Source organism: Dipodomys spectabilis, unplaced genomic scaffold, assembly GCF_019054845.1.
Source record: "Dipodomys spectabilis isolate Male_0828 unplaced genomic scaffold, ASM1905484v1 ptg000519l, whole genome shotgun sequence".
NCBI lineage: Eukaryota > Metazoa > Chordata > Mammalia > Rodentia > Heteromyidae > Dipodomys > Dipodomys spectabilis.
Genome location: NW_024871196.1, coordinates 688079 through 707440, shown reverse-complemented (window position 1 = coordinate 707440; position 19362 = coordinate 688079). Strand labels below are relative to the sequence as shown.

Here is a 19362-nt window from a genome sequence, read left to right as displayed (position 1 = left end):
TCTTTATTTCAGGAGTAGCAAAGCTGAATTCCAGAAAGCTTAAAATAATTCGTTGAAGTCTCACATTCAAGTAACAGAATAAGACAACAATCCAGAACTCAAATCTAGTAATGAAAATATTTTTACATTACAACATGATGCTCTTCTTTACAATTTGAAGATCACTGGCATGTGCTTTAACTTGGCTTTCTTCCCACAGTAATTGATTTTTTTTGCTCTCACATTCTTACAAGTCCCTTTTAATCAATAGTATCTATTCCTGAGACAAATTGGTCCAGCTCAGGGATATGGCCTATTGTAAACAAATGTAAACAAATTGAATAAAGTTCTCTGACTTGATGAAATCAACCTCTTACTTAGTCCCCATTACAACTATGGTCTCACCAAGAAATCTGTCCTAAAATTTGCCTTTCATAGTCTCCTTGGGTATGTAGTTGGGGTTCTTAGGAACTTTGCCAGTCTACTAAAAGTATAAAGTGGCCTGATCTATAGATTGAAAAACTCTTTTTTGAACTTTGTCAGTTAAGCTATCTTCACAGACTTGTCAAAGAATTTTCTGCCAAGATGTTTTTATCCCATAATGCTAAATTTATTTGGAAAACAAATAATTATAAATATAAATTTGCAAGCAACATTGTTTCAAGATACAATTCAAAAATATTTAAAATTGTATAGGCTTGAGTTTTGAGGAAATCCTCATGTTTTTGTTAATTCAAATTTTACTTACAAGAGGGCATTTTTCTTTAAACTTTTTTCTATTCTGAGTTAACTATTTTCACAGTGACTTGACTGAACTGAATTTTTAATCATGTCAAAGAGTTCACTTGTAATGAAATTATCAATGATCACTGGTTTTATTCATGTATATTTCCCTGACTTAGCAGTAGTCATTTCACTTTCAGTCAGGTCAGTTGGATCATTGTATTGTTAGCTTTTTATTATTTTTCACTTATTTTGAAGTATGCATTAAATTTCAGATGTTGTATGTTTACTGTTACTACTTACAGCTATTACTTATGCTTTTAAAACATAGCTTTATAATTTCCTTCTTTTGAAAATCAGTTTTTTTGCTTCCATGAATATAGTTTTAATTTTTCACAAAATATTACTTTTTACCATGTACCTGTATTTATAAGTGCCAATTGGCTTGGAAAAGAAGAGCTTTTCTGGTCTTTTTTTCTTTCTTTTCTCTCTGTTCTGTTTTGATTTTAGTAGTATATTTACAATCTAAATTATTAAATTTGATATTACCTATGAGATAATATTAAAATTAAAGGTATGTTTAGAGTTTACATTCTAGATACTTGATAAGTATATTTAAAAATTTCTGTCTTGTTTCACATCCAGATTCCAACCATTAAGCATGTATTTTATATTTGTGTCAGTATTCCAAATAATGAAGTCATTTTTTAAAGGGACTGTTAACAAATCTAGTCACCCGTAACTAGACCATGACTGACTTTTCCACAGGGGAAGAAGAGGTGAAGGTTTCGACCATGCCACTGTCAGCCTCTTCCCATTCATTACAACAAGGACAGCAGCCTACAAGTCTCCACACTACTGTGGCCTGACAACAGAACTGAGAGGAGAGGATTAGACTCTGGGGTGCTTGCATGGGCAACCGGATTTTTGCATGATTCCTTTCTTATTTTGCATTTAATGTATACACCCAAAAGAGCCAATATAAACGTTCCTCATGGCTACAACTAGTGTGTTACCTCATAGTTGCTGAAGTATTTCATTAGGCCTTTAACATAATTTATTAGCATAATAATTTTGGCATTGTTTTTCATGAGTGATACTATTTTTAACTCGTAGTACTAATTAAGATCCCAGATGAGATTAGCTAGAATTGTTATTACTTTGGCTCTATTACTTAAAATATGCAAACATCATGGTAGTTCTTTGTTTTCTGATTTGTGAAAAATGGTAATATCATAATTTACTCTTGAAAAACTTGAAAATTAAGAAGATAATGTCTGTTGGATTCTTTGAAAACTTGAGAAGAACGATACATATACAAAAAATGGTGGTGTCATTTAATGCTTAGAGGATGTTGTCTGAGATTGTTTTTAGTTGCCTAGAGTTATATCATATATTATGCATTACCTCTGTAGAAACTGTTGTGTTCGCTCTCATTTGCACATTTGCACTTTCTTTTTGAATGGTTGTTAATTATACAGAGATGGTTAAAAGACAATTATGATGGCCTCATGCAATATAATCTCTTTTCTAATGCACTGCCTAGTATACCAGGAAATGCCTCAAAAACAGAATTTCAATTTCTAGTTGACTTATCAGAAACTTGAATATGGGATAAACATTGTTGGTGGCTAGCAGCTGTTATAGTGGAAGTTTTTCTTAGTTCAGTGGGATATCTGTTTGGAAATTTCATTGTTTTAAAAAAAAAGCATAAACATGTAATAATAAGAGTATAAATAAGTACCTGGCCAGAATGAGACTTAAAGTGAAAGAGAGGAGATTGTTTTCTAACAGTAGGCCATGTAAGATATAATAGATAACTTTAGTTCACCACAGAGAACAATGGAGTGATTTATTAATACGTAATGTAAAGTGATGGTTTTGCTTATATGAAATTTCTTGAAATAGTTTTAAAATTAATAATCATAAAAGAAGCTGCACTTAGTTCTGAGAAGTGGACAAAAGCTGATTTAGAAAACAGGACTCTGTTCTGGCTCACTGAAACATGTGAGAAGAAAGGGAAAGTCAGACCTCCTCTTGAGATTTTGAGATTTTTGAAACACAATTGTTTTAACCTTAATTTGTTAGAAGCCATGGAAGGAATATTGTGGATAAAAAAAATTGTGACTTAAAATAGGAACAAACATATTATTAGGAAGTAATACTAATATTATATGGAGTTAGAATTTTTAAAGTTATACCCATATGAAATCTGATTACTTTCTAGTAGATATAATGCAACAAATGAAATGGCTTTATCCTGATGTATATTAGGGTAATCTAAGATCTATTCTTAGATACTTTTGGTTTGGTTAACTTGAGGGAGCAGAAATAGCTAATTAGGTATTTAAATTATTTTTATAAAATTCATCATCAATGTTAATCTCTTCCATTTAGAAGTGATTTTAATATAAGAAAAAAATCACTATATTAGAAAATACCAATAAAATTTTGTATATGTAGTGAACAATCAGCATTTGATCATAGCTCAATTTACTGTTTTTCAGGTTTGCTGTAAAAGGCAAAGCCTTTGCTTGTGTTCCATAGGGGTAAGGCTCATGGGCCTTGTAAACATGTTTAGCTTACTAGCTCATAGCTTTTCCCAGCTTACATTTTTTTTCAATGTAAGCCTTGTATTTTCTGTGTTTTCTTCAAAGGCTATATCTAGTAGGTGATTAGCTTACTTCTTGGTGCTGGAGGTATACAACATAGTGTTGGGATATGACTTTTTATTCATTATTTTCTTTCTTTCTGTTTATAAATTGTACAGAAGAACTATCTGAAGTTTGTACAGAGTCCTGATAGATTCCCAAAGCTGTCTCCCTGCTTACTTTCCTTCCCTACTTCCAGGTACAGCATAAATCAGTGGAATGCTTTGGGGATAATTAGACTTCAACATCTACATGGCTAAAAACTACCTTTTACATCATTTCCTAATGTCTAGACCACTTAAGACCTAAGTTTTCTGCTCTTTTAATATTTCATTTAATATTTTAGAAGTCTTGAAAGCCACTCATAATTTTATACTAAAGCATAGAAGAAATTGTACACCACATAGTAAAAGAAAGCATCATTTCATGTAGTAAGCAAATTATAACCAAAATAGGGGCAAAATTCAAAAGAATGATAAATTCTAGTTGGACTTGGTGGTACATGTCTGTTACCCTAACTACTTGGGAGGTCAAGATAGGAGGCTCTTTGTTCCAGGTCAGCCCAGGCAAAAAGTTATTAAGACCCTCTCTCAAGCACAAGGCAATGTAGTGGTCACACTTATGGTCTTTGCTACTTTAGAGGTGGAGATAGGAGGATCATGGTCCAAGGCCAGCCCAGGCAAAAGCAAAAGACTGTCTGAAAAAATAAAAGGGTTAGAGGCCTAATCCAAGTGGTAGAGCACCCTGAGTACAATCACTGAAAACTAAAAATTAAAAGGCTGAGGATGAGAAATTCTAAAAAGCTTTTTTGTTAATAATTTCCTATACGATCTATCTTGAACAAAGAAAACTTTATCTACTTTTATATTATTAACCTTTATAAAGTGATTCATTTTTTTTCCTTCTAACATAGGAATTTTTAGCCTGAAATCTGGAACTCTTTACAACTTTGTGCAAAATTGTGGATTTGTGTCAATGTATATATGTCCATTTTCTTCCTAGAGGAGAAGATTGCTTTTTATAAAGGGTTTTAAGTACCATCCCCTCTAGAAGGGAAAGAATAGGAGAATTTCTACCTTTGAAATCACTTTAGTACTCCAGTAAGCAATAGAATTCTGCACTGAATAATTTTAGTTACATAATATGAAGTGCCTCTTTACTTAATTTTCTTAGATTATGTTAGAAAATATTTTATTAGTAATAATTGAGCCTTTTCATTTTACTGTTGCATTTTGGTGTTTTGGGTGCTGCTTTTGTATATTACTCCTTATTTTAACAAAGCATTAATTAAATATTTGAACATTTGTTCTGTGGAGTGACCTGAGACAGATCGTAAGAGATCGAGGTTGAATAAAATACAAACCCTAGCCGGGCACCAGTGGCTCACATCTGTAATCCTAGCTACTCAGGAGGCTGAGATCTGAGGATCATGGTTCAAAAATCAGTCCAGGCAGGAAAGTCCGTGAGACTCTTATCTCCAGTAAAACACTAGAAAACCAGAAGTGGTGCTGTGGCTCAAGTGGTAGAGCACTTGCCTTGAGCTGAAAAGCTGAGGGGCAGTGCCCAGGCCCAGAGTTCAAGCCCCACGACTACAAAACAGACAACACCAACGACAATAGTCTAGTAGCACTTTGACATTTGTTTTTCAATTTAAATTTTATTGTAAAGGTAATGTACACAGGGGTTACAGTTACATGTCAGGTAATGGGTACATTTCTTTTGAACAGTGTTACCCCTCCCTCATTTTCTCCCACTTTTTCCCCTCCCAACCCCTCAACCCCCTGACATTTTTTTATCATTTTAATCATAACAGCTGTAGTAGTCCAGAGTCTTTTCATTGTTCATCTGTCAATAACTACTAAGATATCGGCAACAAACTATTGACTACCTTACTTTAAATTTTAAAACATATATAATCTGAAAAGGGATGTGAAAGAAAATCTTTATAGGAATAATAAATGTATGTTATTCCTATAAAGATTTTCTTTTTATTATTACATTTATTCTAATTTACGTATAAATATGCTCATGGTTCTTACTCTTGGTATCTTAAGAATTAATGTAGAGCCTTCTATGTGTATACTTCTTTAAACAACTTTAGTAATTTTTTTCCATATGCATCTCTTCTTTTAGAGCACTCTTATATGAATTCCAAGAACTTTCAAAACTGTCAAAGTTCTCACTGTTAATGACACAGGCTTATAAGGAGGTACAGCCATAGAACATTGCCACAAAAGCTAAGAGAAAGGAATGGATTCTATGTGCATCAAAATGATGCACCTACAAAATGATTATTTATATAGACATAAACTGGAAGATGTTTTATCCTATGTTGATTTGTAATATTTAAGATTTTTTTTGGTTTTGGAAGGGGAATGATCATGATGGTTTCCCAAATCTGTTTTATTGGCTTTAAGAGATGAAAATATAGTAACTTTTTAAAAAATCTTATAAAGAAGTGCTAACCTAAAACAATTATGTGTTTGTGCACATGCATGCACACACTCTGTTGTATAAAATTGTCAGTTATATTATCTGGTATCAAGCTAGTCCATCTGCCCTCAGTGCCATGTGTCTGTTTTTCTCTTAATGAAGATCTGTTCTGTGCCTCCTTGATCTAGATAACTGGTGGTTGTCTGTACAGGTATTCATTCATGTAATGTTGAGTGAGCAAATCTGATACCATGTTGATAGAAAAGTATGGTAGGATTTTAAGATAGGCTGATACACAGAGAGGCTTCATATAAAGAACATACACAACTTTTGGGTTTGGGAGATGAAAGGGTGAAGTCACTATAGAGGTAAAAAGGACTAAGCCATGCACCAAAAAGGGAGAGATTAGCATGATTTTATAGGGATTAAGAGGGAAGGAGATAATAAGAAGATACACTGTTCTGGGATATATGGGTTCTTACAAGGAAGCTAGGATAAATGCCTAAAGCTTTGAAAATTAGGAAAAGAGTTTAATTTTAATGTGGTAGGAGTGAAGAACTAATGTTTTGGCTTGATGTAACCTGATGGTAGAATTTATTTTCCCATAAATAAGCTAGAAGAAACAGTTTGACTCTACTCAGTAAAAATGGATGGACCTACAGCCAAACAAAACCTGATTTCCTGAGTCTTCTAAATTGTTCTTATTATCCTGAGATTTGCATTTTTTTTAGGCAGTGTCAAATAACAAAAGCACTCTCTTTGTACGCTGTTGGTATTACAGGCATTTATCCCCAGCACAGTCTTTTCTCCAGAGATCCTTTTATCCCTACCTAGGAGCAGCAATTGAAGGCATGAAGGCCCAGAGGGTTGGAATGGAGGTTTGCCCCTGGCCGGGGTTGAGGGAGGTAGCAGAGGAGACCTGAAAAGACTGAGATGGGGAAAGAGGGCATAGCCGGTAGACAGGATTAGCAGATACTTTAGACATCCTCAAGGGTGCCGTGGCTTCAATTAGTCCTTTTAATTGTCTGAGTTAATTTTTAATATACTTTGGCAGAAATTCAGACCTGTGTAACAGTGGCATCCGTACCTCAGGCTAGTTTCCACAGCTCTAGCTCTCGCTCTTTGATTGTAGCATTTTATGAAAACAAATCTGCTAATACATTTAATCACAGTTAGGACAAGTTAAAAAAGTAGTTTCATTGCTGGCTAGTTAGTTGGCTTCGACTAGAATACTAATTATTGGAGTGAAGAAGAAATTTTGTTAGAAATCAGAAGACATGAGATATGAGAAAAGACCTTGCTATGTAGGTGTTGCTTCTCTAGTGACATTTTTAAAAATATGGCTCACATATATAATATCAGCTACCAGGAAGGTGAAAACTGAAGATTGATGTTTGAAGCCAGCTTGGGCAAGAAGTCCATAGACACTTATCTCCAATTAACCAGCAAAAAGCCAGAAAAGAAGGTGCGGTTCGTTGCTGGAGTGCTAGCCTAACAGACAGCATCCAGGCCCTGAGATCAGGCTCCAGTACTGGCCCCAGATCGATGGATTGATGGGTCGATGGATCAGTGGATGGATAGATGAATGTGGATGGGTGGGTAGATGGATGGATGGATGGATGGATGGATGGATGAATATATACACATATAGACAGACAGAAATGTAACTTTCATAAAAATATCCAGAATGTGAGCCAGATTGCTAGAATTAATGAGGAAATGTCAAGTATATCTGATAGGAGGATAAAGGCTAAGAGAAAAGCAAGATGTGACCAAGACGTGGTATATATCTTATGCTTTGCTTTAAGTTAGAGGTGTAAATGTTTGAAGATGTAAAGCCAATTCAAAGGAAGAGTGACAGCACTGAAGAGAAGATGGCTAATATAATAGGAAAACAGACTTCCTTGAGTGCTGTGAGGAAATAAGCTCTTGAGATAACATGGTTTAGCTTTAGAGAGATGAGTTATATCTTTGTCTAATTTTTAAAAGCATTGAAAATATTGCAGAAAGAAAGATTAGAGAAAATGAAAACAAATGGAGGAGGCTCATAACAGTATTCACTAGAATGCATTCTTATTTGAAAATGAGTGTGAAAGAGTAGAGTTGGGAGCTTGTGAAAAGAGGGAGAGATTAAATATATGAGAATAAGCCTTAAAGTACATTTGAAATACATTAAAGAATTATGTAGGCTGATGTATATGCACACACTTGTAATTCTACTTATTCAGGAGGTAGAGAAAAAGAAGATAATGGTTTGAGGAGAGCCCAGGCAAAAAAGTCAGACCTCATTTCAACCAATAACTTGGTGCAATGTTTCACGGTTGTAGTCTCAGGTAGGCATGCAGCATAGGCAGTAGGATCATGGACTAGGTTGATTCAGACCAGACCAAAAAAAAAAAAATAATGTACTAGAAGGCCCTGAGTTCAGCCCCAGTACCACTATAGAACAAATGTGTAAAGGCATTGTTCTGCTTAATAGTTTTTAGAATTCAGGTATGTGCATGTGTGTTCTATCCTTGGTTTAGCACAAATTATCAGCAGTGGAAAAAGCAAATATTAACAGGTGGGCTAGGTAAAGAGGACAAGAACGTACAGCTAAGAAGACAACATTGAAATATGTAATCTTGTAGTGAAGAAGGCAGTAAGTGAAGTAAGGCAGTAGTGAAGTAAGGCAGTTTTCTGTGAACCAGCGGTGTGAGCATGATTTTGATTTGATGACAAATCTCATATTAAAGGAATGACTAGTAATGGTGGTCAGTGTGAGGACCTCTCAGTTCTAAATGATGAGTGAGAAACAGGGAAAGGATGGTAGGTAGATGTCTAATCAGGGCTAGAGACTGGAAGGAAGACTAGCTTTTATAACCCCGACAGTCTTTTTCTCTACCTGATTTCCCTTCAATCCCTTCTGAGAGTAGAACTCAACCAGTAAAGTCAAATGCATGGTTTTACCAGGGAAATTTTGGGTCATGTTTCCTAAAAACTGAAATAAGCAGAAGGCAGACTTCTGAAATCATGGTAGGAAGACATGAAGGGGAGAAATGAGGAGGGGCTGGGGAAAAACAAGTGAGGTAAGGCAGATGTAAGTAAGCCAATGTGAGGAAATGGTAGAAATGAGTGGTAGAAATGATATGAAGGCTGTGAATGGTTAAATAGAGGGAGTAGGTATGGGACTTGATGGGTCTGATTTCAGATTTCAGGTGAGCTAACTTCTCCCAGCCATGTCGCAGAGAACTAGGAATACCTCACCATCACCACTAATAGACTTTCCACTTACGAAGGCAAAGTATCTCAGTAGGTATTAGACCATTCTGCTTGATTTATATAGCAAATTAAAATCAGTGTATTAATGGAAAATAGGAAAAAAAAAAGAGGAACTTAGGAGGTTTAGTAGATTACAAAAATATATTGATAATTTTTCCCAAAAGAGAATGTGTGATGGGAATAAATCTATAAATTGATGGGTTATTCTACTCTTGATCCTTATATTTTATATATTTGAGAATAATTGCTGAAGTGTAGAAAGGCAAGGATGAAGATAGCTGTTTTCATCTAAGCAACCTTAATTTCCTGTCATGAAAGTATTTTTAAACTCTACTAGATGTGTGTATGGTGGCATTGATATCGACTATGACTTTTGAACATCATAATGTTTTGGAGTAAATCATTGCTTAAGAATACCGTATTTAGAAAACCATGCTGATGGAGTGAGAAACCACAGCTTCCTGAACCTCCTTTTTGCACTGTGATTCACATAGCTACCTTATATTGCTGGTCAGACCTTAGCCAGCTACCTTAGCTGACCTAGCATGTTTCTGGTAGGGCGGGGGAGAGTACATAATCTTCAGCAAATCCTCCACTTAATGAATATTAGCACTTAGTCTCAGGCTACTTCTCTATGACTGCTCATCTTTTTATTCCTGCTTTGTTTCAGTTCTATATATTCATGAGCTATGCTATATTTTTATTCTGTTTCTAAAGCCTTTTGTGTTTAAAGGAAGCAAAGACTATTTAAATGCACCACAGTTTAATAGTACAGACTATTTAACTGCAGATTTTTGTAGCTTTTTTTCTTGTTAAATTCTTCCACTACTAAGCATAACCTTCCTATGTCATAGTCTTTGGGAAATCCTACAGAAAAGATAATAAAAATGTTTCATAATAGAATCATGAAACTTGAGAATTCTGATAGACATACACTTTTACAATCTCCTTTTTAAAGATCAAATAGTCATAATAGTAAACAAGACTCAGAAAGATGGTGGTTTTTCCTTTCACATTCAAACAGCAGTTTAAAAATTCCTTTATCCTATACCTTCTGACTTGCTTTCATATATAAAACTCAATGGGAAAAATACATAAAGATTCCCTGAACAATATTGTGTCTTAGTTTATTATTGTAATTTTCTCAGGTAAGGGCTTTGACTCTGAATCAGTGCAAATAATGAATTGATGGCTTTCAAAATATCCATGAACTGGCAGCTATTATCAAAGATTGTCAACCTTGTGTTAAATGTTCCTTCCTGGGGTAACTTGAGGAAGAGAAAAAAGTAACCTTGCAAGTATGCTTGATGTAGACTTAATTACATAATTACTGATTAAAATAATTACAGAACTAAAATACGGAATAAAACCGAGATGGAATTTAATTTACCCTGAACTTTTCTGCAGCACCAAAGAGCACTTAAGGACCCACATGCATTACCACTAAAATGCTGACCTCTATAATACTACAAAATAAACATGTCTTAGCCAGCACCGGTGGCTCACGCCTATAATCCTAGATATTCAGGAGGCTGAGATCTGAGGATCTAGGTTCAAAGCCAGCCCGGGCAGGAATGACCGTGAGACTCCTATCTCCAATAAACTACCAGAAAACTGGAAGTGGTGCTGTAGCTCAAGTGGTAGAGCGCTTGCCTTTAGCTGAAGAGCTGAGGGACAGCGCCCAGTTCCAGAGTTCAAGCCCCATGACCGACAAAAAAACAAGACAAAACAAAAAACATGTCTTATCGGAATGACACCAAGATGCATTACACCCACCCATCTGAGAGATATGCTCTCAGTTTCATCTTTAAAGAAGAGCTATCCAGTGGTACACCTTGTAGAACGATACCCTATCTACTTTATTTTTTTTTTTTTCAATTGAGGAGGTGGTTGTTTTCAGCTTACTGAAACAGGGAAAGCTCCATCAGGATCAAAGATGATAATACCATCACCATCTCTAAGAAGAAAATCAAGGAAGCTGACTACAATCAACTCTTGTAGCCTAATGCTATTTCCCAATATGGTGAGATTGTATCCCAAGGACTGTACTGTTTTTTGCACTCTTACAGTCTCTGAGCAGAACATAATGATCTGGAACTTTATTGGGCTGTTTTACGCCTTGTCATGTTATACATTGGAATTTGCAAGAAGTCTGGCACCCTGAGGCTGATTTTATTTTCCTTCATCGCATCTATAACCCCAGTACCCAGGTAAAGGAGGCCCTGAGCTATGACTTCAGCAGTCAAATAGGAAGGCTTTACATTGACCTTAAACTGACTGTTAGATCACATGCAGTTGTTCATTGTTTCCATTAGGGTTTGATCTCAGGGGATTGGATTTGCTAGACATGGACTATTACTGTTTCGGCCAAATCACCAGTTCTTTTGCTGTATTTGTCCAATATGGGCCTTTACGCAGACTGATCTCAGACTGTGGTCCTCCTATGAGTATACCTTCCTTCCACCTTACTGGGATTACAGGCAAAGAATCTCCATAATAAGCTTATTGAGGTGGGGTCTTGCTAACTTTTTGCCTAGGCTAGCCACATACTGAGAATCTTCCAGTATGCCTCCCAAATAGCTGGGAGCTATGACATCCAGCCTAAAAATACTTGTTTTTATTAAAATTCATGGTTATAGTACTTGGCCTAGCATATGTACAGCACATATGCTGGTTCTGATCCCTGGCAATGCCCCCCCCCCCCAAAAAAAAAAATCACAATTAATTATATGGATCTGTATGCCTTGCTTCTTTATTTCTTTTTTTCTTTTTCTTTTTTTTTTTAAGTTGGTCATGTGTCTTGAACTCTGGGCCTGGGCACTTACTTGTCCCTCAGCTCTTCAGTTCAAGGCTAACCCTTTACCATTTGAGCTGCAGTGCTAATCCAGCCTTTTCTGCTTATATGGTACTGAGGAATCAAACCCAGAGCCTCATGCATGCAAGGCAAGCACTCTACCGCTAAAGCACCTTCCCAGTCCCCTGCCTTGCTTATTTCTAATGTTTAGAGGAAGACTTACCGTGAGGTATTTTCTTTTACACTGTTAAATTCCCCTGGTCCTAGACAGGTATAACAGCTTGAGTTTTAGTGTAGTCAGTTTGGCTATGTGTAAATTCTTAAGACCAACCCTTATTTTAAACAGTAGCTTATTATTTAAACGTATCATTTAAATATGCTCCAAATAAAAAGGCAGTAGTGTGTGTGTGTGTGTGTGTGTGTGTGTGTGTGTGTGTGTGTGTGTGTGTGTGTGTGTGTGTGTGTGTATGCGCGTGCGCACGCACGCGCCTGTTGTGGGGTTTAAACTCAGGGCCTGGGTGATAATCCCGAGCTGTTTTGCTCAAGGCTAGCTACTCTACTACTTGAACCACAGCTCCACTAATGGCTTTTTTTTCTGTTTCTTTTTTCATTTTTTTGGTTCTTAATCGGAGATAAGAATCTCACAGACTTTTTTGCCCAAGCTGACTTTGAACCACAATCCTTAGATCTCAGCCTCCTAGTTAGGATTGCAAACATGGGCCACCAATGCAGCCTTTTTGTTACAACAAACTTTCAGGTTTTAATTAATGATCACTATGAGTCTCATTCTGCTAATTGTGCTCAGCTCTACGGTTTCTCTTTTCCTGTTTTTGAACAAAGAAGAAATCACTTTTTTTTCCCATGTAACTTGGTCACAACTTGATCATAATTTTCACTGTTTGTATGATTTTCCTACTAAACCCAATTGAATCTTCCCTTTTCACAAGAGAGAACTCTGTTGAGATCCAGAGTGTTCATTTACATCTCTCTACTCAGTTACTGTAGTCACCAGATCTGGGAACCATGCTTCTAGCCTTTCAGCTGATTTCCAAGTGTGTGTGTGTGTGTGTGTGTGTGTGTGTGTGTGTGTGTGTGTGTGTGTGTGTGTGTGTGTGTGTGTGTGTGTGTGTGTGTGTGTGTGTGTGTGTGTGTGTGTGTGTGTGTGTGTGTGTGTGTGTGTGTGTGTGTGTCTGTGATCATATTCTTTATTCTTCTCTGTGTGTGTGTTTAAGTGATCATATTCTTTCTTCTTGTCTTCTTCCTGTGCTCTTCATAACATAGTTAAGCAGAAGGCATAGTCTTAGTTTTGAAGTAGATTGAAGAGCAACTACTAACTGTTAAATGTTGAATCAATAAAGGTTTTTGACATTAGAAAAGGTTGGTATTCAATTCACTCTATTTTTAAGATGACTAACTTTTAAACTCAATTTTAAACTTATTTAACACTTCTGAACAGCTTGACTAAAATAAATTGATTTTAATAGAATTAATTTTTTCATAAAAACATTAGTTCTAATGCAGGATAAAATTTCAAGATGTCTAAAATAAGAAATATAGCTTCTAATTTTTAAAATGTATTCACTTAAATCTTCACTCCCTCCTTCCTTCCTGCCCCCTTTACAGTAAGACTCTAACACTGAGAATTGGTTCTATCAAGATCATCTCTGGCAGTCTGTCATGAATATAAAGCCACTTAGTGAACTAGTAGTGAGCATTTAAATGTTTGAGTTTACCAGTCTTTTGAAATAGTGTCACCCACAGGAGTTTCTTTTTTCTTTCTTCTTTTTTTGTTGTACTGGAAAGGATGGGTTCTGACTAGGCCTGACTTTGTATATGTGTAAAATAAGAAAAATAATCAACAAAATAGGGCTGGGAAGGTGGCTCAGTGGTAGAGCGCTTGCCTTGCATGCCTGAGGCCCTGGGTTCGATTCCTCAGCACCACATAAGCAAAAAGAAAAAAAAAGCCGGAAGTGGCGCTGTGACTCAGGTGGTAGAGCGCTAGCCTTGAGCTGAAGAGCTGAGGGACAGCGCCCAGGCCCAGAGTTCAGGCCCCACAACCGGACCCAAAAAAAAAAAAAAAATCAACAAAATAACTGTAGCATGAACAATGTAGTAGTCAACAGCAGATCACTATTTGTAGCATTGAAAAGTCCCCATAGATGAAGACTCTGTAAATTGAGAAATGATTATAATTGAAAACAAAGCAGTTCATTTATTCCAGTAAATGATTAACTTGTAAGGAGGAGAACAAAATACTCCTTCTTGAAAGTGGACTCTACTAAATAAGACATACAAAGGTTCTCCATTCTGTCTGTTTCCTTCACGTGTGCAATTTCCTGTTATCAGTATCCTCCAATGTGTGGGTCTTTTGATGAACCAACATTGTCACACCATTGTCACCCAGAGTCCATAGTGTTACAGTAGGGCTGACTGTAGTGCACATTCTGTGGGTTTGGATAAGTGAGTAATGGCATGCATCTGTCATAGTACCATTTAGAGCAGTTGCTCTACCCTGGAAACCTCTTTGCTTCTCCATCCTTCCTTCCTTCCCTAAGCACAGCAACTGCTACATTTCTTATTGTTTCCATAGTGTTCCCTTTTAAGTATGTCTTGTGTTTGGAATAAAGAGTATCTAGCCTTTCCAGATTAACTTCTTTTACTTAGTAATGCATTTATGTTTCTTCTGGCTTTTTTCCCCCATTACATTACACTTTACATAGCTAAAATAGCTAAATGTGTCGGGGGGGGGGAGGGGGAGGGGGAATATGCTGGTTGGTCCCAGGGCTTGAACTCAGGGCTTAGGTGCTATCCCTGAACTTTTTTACTCAATGCTAGGTCACTACCACCTGAGCTACAGCTCCACTTGTGGCTTTTGTGTGTGTGTGTGTGATTAATTGGAGATAAAGAGTCTCATGGACTAGCTTCAAACCACAATCCTTAGTCATTAGCCTCCTGAGTAGCTTGGATTACCTTCCAGTGCCCAGTTCATATTTATTTGAATAAGTCTCAATACAAATCTTAGAAAATATCTCTTGGTTTGCATAACTTGTGGAACAATAACTCCTATAGACGTATGATTGGTCTGTTACATTGGAAGAATAAATATCACTATAATTATATGCTTATGTTTCATTTAGTTTTAGTACAAATCATGTCATTTTCCAAACCTTTTCTGAAGTTAAGCAACTTCATATGAATGCCTTAAAGCACTTTCAAAACATGAAGCTCATAACAGTTTTAAAGAATTTGTAAATTTATATTTTAAATTGTCAGCAATTTTAGACACTTGAAATTCTTGACTGATTAAACACAGAATAATTCTATGCTTACAGGAGCTGTCTTTTAGAAAAAGATGACACTGATCTTCACTACTAGGTATAATCAAACTACAGGAGAGAATTGGCTTTGAGCTTTTAAAACCTCTACATAATTTGGAAATGTCTTTGTTAATTTTGACATTAGAACATCATAGGAATTTTAGTAGGCACATAACTACCAGGAGGAATTATTACAAAGACAGCCAAATATTAATCTGAATGCTGACCTAAACATTCTTGGTACTAAACAATAAAAAGCTATCACTGACTTTATTTAGAATGGCCAGTCTTCAGTGATCCAGTAGAGCAAAAACAAGCAGAACAGTGTGGCTATGAGGCTTTTGAACTCCAAAAATGTGTCTGCTTTGTACAGAGGAAACACTCATTGAATGTCTGTTGAAAAGAAAAATGGGAATTGAGGACATATTGGTACTTCTAGAGCCTACAGGGTTTGGATCTGCTTTTGTTGGAGCTTTGCTTTTAGAAGCTTTTAATCATGCTCACTTTCACCTGTGTTAAGATTTACTTCTTGGTTCTGTTGTGGCATTCAGTGTTAAGGTTTGCTACCTCCCACCACTTCCACTTTCACCTGTGTTAAGATTTACCTCTTGGTTCTGTTGTGACACTCAGTGTTAAGGTTTCCTACATCCCACCACCCCCAATTGTATGATATAGCCCCCTTTTTAACCTCTGAACTTTGGTAACCTTGGCTTTGGCTCTTCAATATCTTCCCAACACTTCGTACCCCCTACTTTTAAAAGAATTTATCTAATAGCACTTTTCTTACCATCTCCTATTTTCAAGACTGATAATCTTTTTCTCTATATGAATATTGATAAATCTTTCCGGGAACACAGTCCTAGTACAGAAAACCTCTACAAATACTTGCTTTTTCTGTTGTTTATGTATCCTGCTTTATGTTTTGCTAGGTTGAGAGCCCTTTAGGGCCACTTATAATTATTAAAACTTTTTGTATGGTTAAGAAAAATCTTTTCCCATTTGTACCTTTTCAGTACAGTTGACAACTAAGTGAATGTAGATGGAGATCTGGATGTAGATCAAATATCCTCAGTTCAACCATTCCACATATAACATGGCAGTGGTTCTGTAGTCCAGTTGTTTTCTACATGTATTTTGCCTTAACAGTGCTTTCTTAAAATGTGAAGCTTGCCCTTGAATATAATTCACCTACCATCAGACAATATTGCTACCCTTTTATGGAGATCATTCTTACTACTAATATTTGTCCTTTTTCCTTTTGCAAAACACATCTTATGGGATAAGTTATCATACTATAAATGAGGAAAGTGTGGCTTAGAATGGTTATCATTTATGATTTCCCCAAGGTTAAGCCATTATTGATCTATATATTGCACATCTATTTTCAAGGCATAGTGTTACCTTTATAGAAGTTGTATGCCAGTCATAAGCCTATAGAACACACACACACACACACATATATATGTATATATCATATCATAAGCCTATAGTAGCTCTTTTTCCATACACACTACTAGTTAGTCAGATCTTTTACATCCTGCACTTTGCTAAAGCATTAAAAACAATCCAAATGTATACCTGCTAAGTTTTATATAATTAGATTCAATGTGGTTAGAATGTATCTTACCTTTGTATATCCCCATCCTACAAGCTTGTCTTACTCGATTCTAAAATGATAAGATAAATGCTACTAGTAACAATATTTATGAAGAATGTATTAATTTTAGTTTAATAATAGCTGTAGTTTGTATTGTTGATTCTGTTATCTGTAGAGCTGACTTTGCATTGGTAAATGAACTTTGTGGGTGTTATTAAGTATAATAAAAGACATAGAGTCAAACCAAGCAGTAGCACAGAGACTTTTAGCTCTGTGTAAATTTATCTAAACACTTATAATCTATGTATACTTAACTGTCTTATCCCAAAAGGGAACTACTGGAGAGCTTAGCAGAAACTGCTCAATTGAAGATATTTTATACTCTGACATCTTAAAAAAACTATCCAAAGAATAAATTGATATGATTGGTCCTTTATGAAAATTCATTTTGACTCTCATTGATCATTTCATCACAGTCTGTTTTGTGGTTAATGTGTTGGTGGGATGGCACTGCAGCTAGCTGCAAAGTCTGTGATTTGGTCAGATAGGAGAACAGAATACAAAGTCACAGGATATAGGAGGCCATTTCCAATGAAAAGAGCTCTCAGTCAAAGCTAACTTCATGATTACCTGTTCAGGTTCAAGATTAAAATTTAGCTTTCCTTTTCAGTTGAAAGGATGCTGAAGTTCTTGCCAAAATGCTATCTACCTATCATTTCCCAGAAAAAGTCCTCCAAACAAAAGCAAGTAGAACAATGACTGATATGCTTATCTATTTCCAAAGAAGTCATCAAAGCCACCAGTCTTTTAGAATCTTCCTAGAACTAATTCCTACAGTATGCCAGTTTATAGTATATCTTTTAACAGTGGTTTTGTGACCTCATCTGTGAAGATTTATACGCTATGAAAGAATTTATTTTGCACATAGAGAATTAAACTCATTTAAATTGACAGACACTGTTTCACTGTCTTTACACTAACTCTTCTGACTTTCCTTCACATTGTTTACCGTGTCCTTTTTGGCTAGAAGATCCATGCTCTCTTACAAAGATGGAAGGAAGTAAAATGAATATAGCAATGCATTATTCTGTCTGCCTTAAATTGTGGCTTCAGGTTGTGATATCAGGCTGAGTGGTAGTCTTTCCTAACTTTCTCCGTATTCCACACATAGCTTTTTCCTGCCTGTATAATTTTCCCATGCATCAAGTCATCATAGATTCGAATTTTAATTTACAAGGGTTATACTACTCTTACACATATCTCTATATACCTTTCTTAATCTTTAAAAAATAATTTATTATCATCAGATTCTCCCATACTAACAACTAGCTTATTTAGGTTTATTCCCATTTTCTTTTCTTCTTAGTATCCTTTATTATTTTGAAGCTGAGATGACATATTTTAGCATTCCCTGTGGCCTGTGATTCACTGCCTATACCCTTGGGACAGTCAGTTCCCACCACTTACTCGTTTTCTGACTTGTATATTATATTTGTGTGTATGTGAGAGAAAGTGTTTTTGTTTTTCTTTAAAAACCTGGAAACACATATTCAGGATTGTTCATTTAAGAAACATTAATCAGGTTCTAGTAGTATTTGTTCAGTTATTGGCAATTGCAAAAAATTAGCCAATAGTCATCCAAGAAATCAAATAACTATTCTCATTCTTTGCTTCTGTGTGTCCTAAAAGGATGTCACATACTTCTAGGTTTGTGATTTTATACTAGACAGCCAGTTCTTTGTTGGTCAGAATAAAGCTGAGAATTAAAGTTTCCTTCCTCCTCACCATCTTGGAAGAGACGGATAGATGCTCAGCAAGAGACTTTGATCATGTTTATTTTCTTATAGCAGATTTAGATCTCAAAAGATTTTGGGTTGTTGACAACCTTCCATGTCTCTAGCTTTATCATGAATGTGTTTAGGGGAAATCGCATGGTGATACTCTGGATCACACACTCTCCTGGTCAGTTTTTAATCTCTTCATAGGGTTCATAGTGTTCAGTTTTGTGCTCACTTAAATGCTTTACTCATGTCTTTTCATTTCAGGTTTTATAGATCTCTTAGATGGACTTTTTTTTTTTGGTTCATCTCTTTTCCTTAGTTGGATTGTTACATCTTCTGGCTCAAATTGTGTCTGGTTTATGATATCTCTAAGAATGTATGTGTCTTTTGTATTAAATTTTAATCTATTTTATATATAGCTTCACAGATATCTTAAAACAGTTGTCTAGATGGCTTTCTGTTCTCCAATAATTTGATTTTTTTCCCCAAGTCAAATTATAGATTCAGGAACATTCTAGAAGAGAAAAATGCACATTGTACAAAACACATATCCTTAAGTTTTGAAATGTTCCTACTTTTGTGACTTGCTGCCTGCCCTCTCTGTGTGCTGCTCTTTTTTCCTCTTCTACATCAGCTTCTCTGGCTTGCTGCCTTGCTGGTCACCAGTAGTCCTTCCTGAAGGATGGCAGAATTAATCACTTCCTTCTTTGTTCATCCTAGCAATGTGTATTGAAACATGTTCAGCGTGTCGGCCTTCCTTTCTTGTGTTCTAGTAAGTCCAGCCACAGCCAGGTCTTTCAGGTAGTGCACTTGGAAAGAGGCAACA

General features: G+C 35.9%; 1 protein-coding gene across 8 annotated transcripts in view; it reads left to right on the top strand.

The window, feature by feature from the left end:
- Positions 1-19362, top strand: part of Cnot4 (CCR4-NOT transcription complex subunit 4) — a 104703-nt gene that overhangs the window by 74028 nt on the left and 11313 nt on the right. For 2 of the 8 annotated variants that reach the window (XM_042670102.1, XM_042670100.1), the window contains exon 11: positions 1471-3846. The exons of the other annotated variants lie outside the window; for them this stretch is intronic. In XM_042670102.1, the coding sequence (XP_042526036.1) occupies positions 1471-1571 (101 nt within the window). In that variant the 3' untranslated portion in view covers positions 1572-3846. Of the gene's footprint in view, positions 1-1470; positions 3847-19362 lie in introns of those variants that run through there. 8 annotated transcript variants of the gene reach the window in all.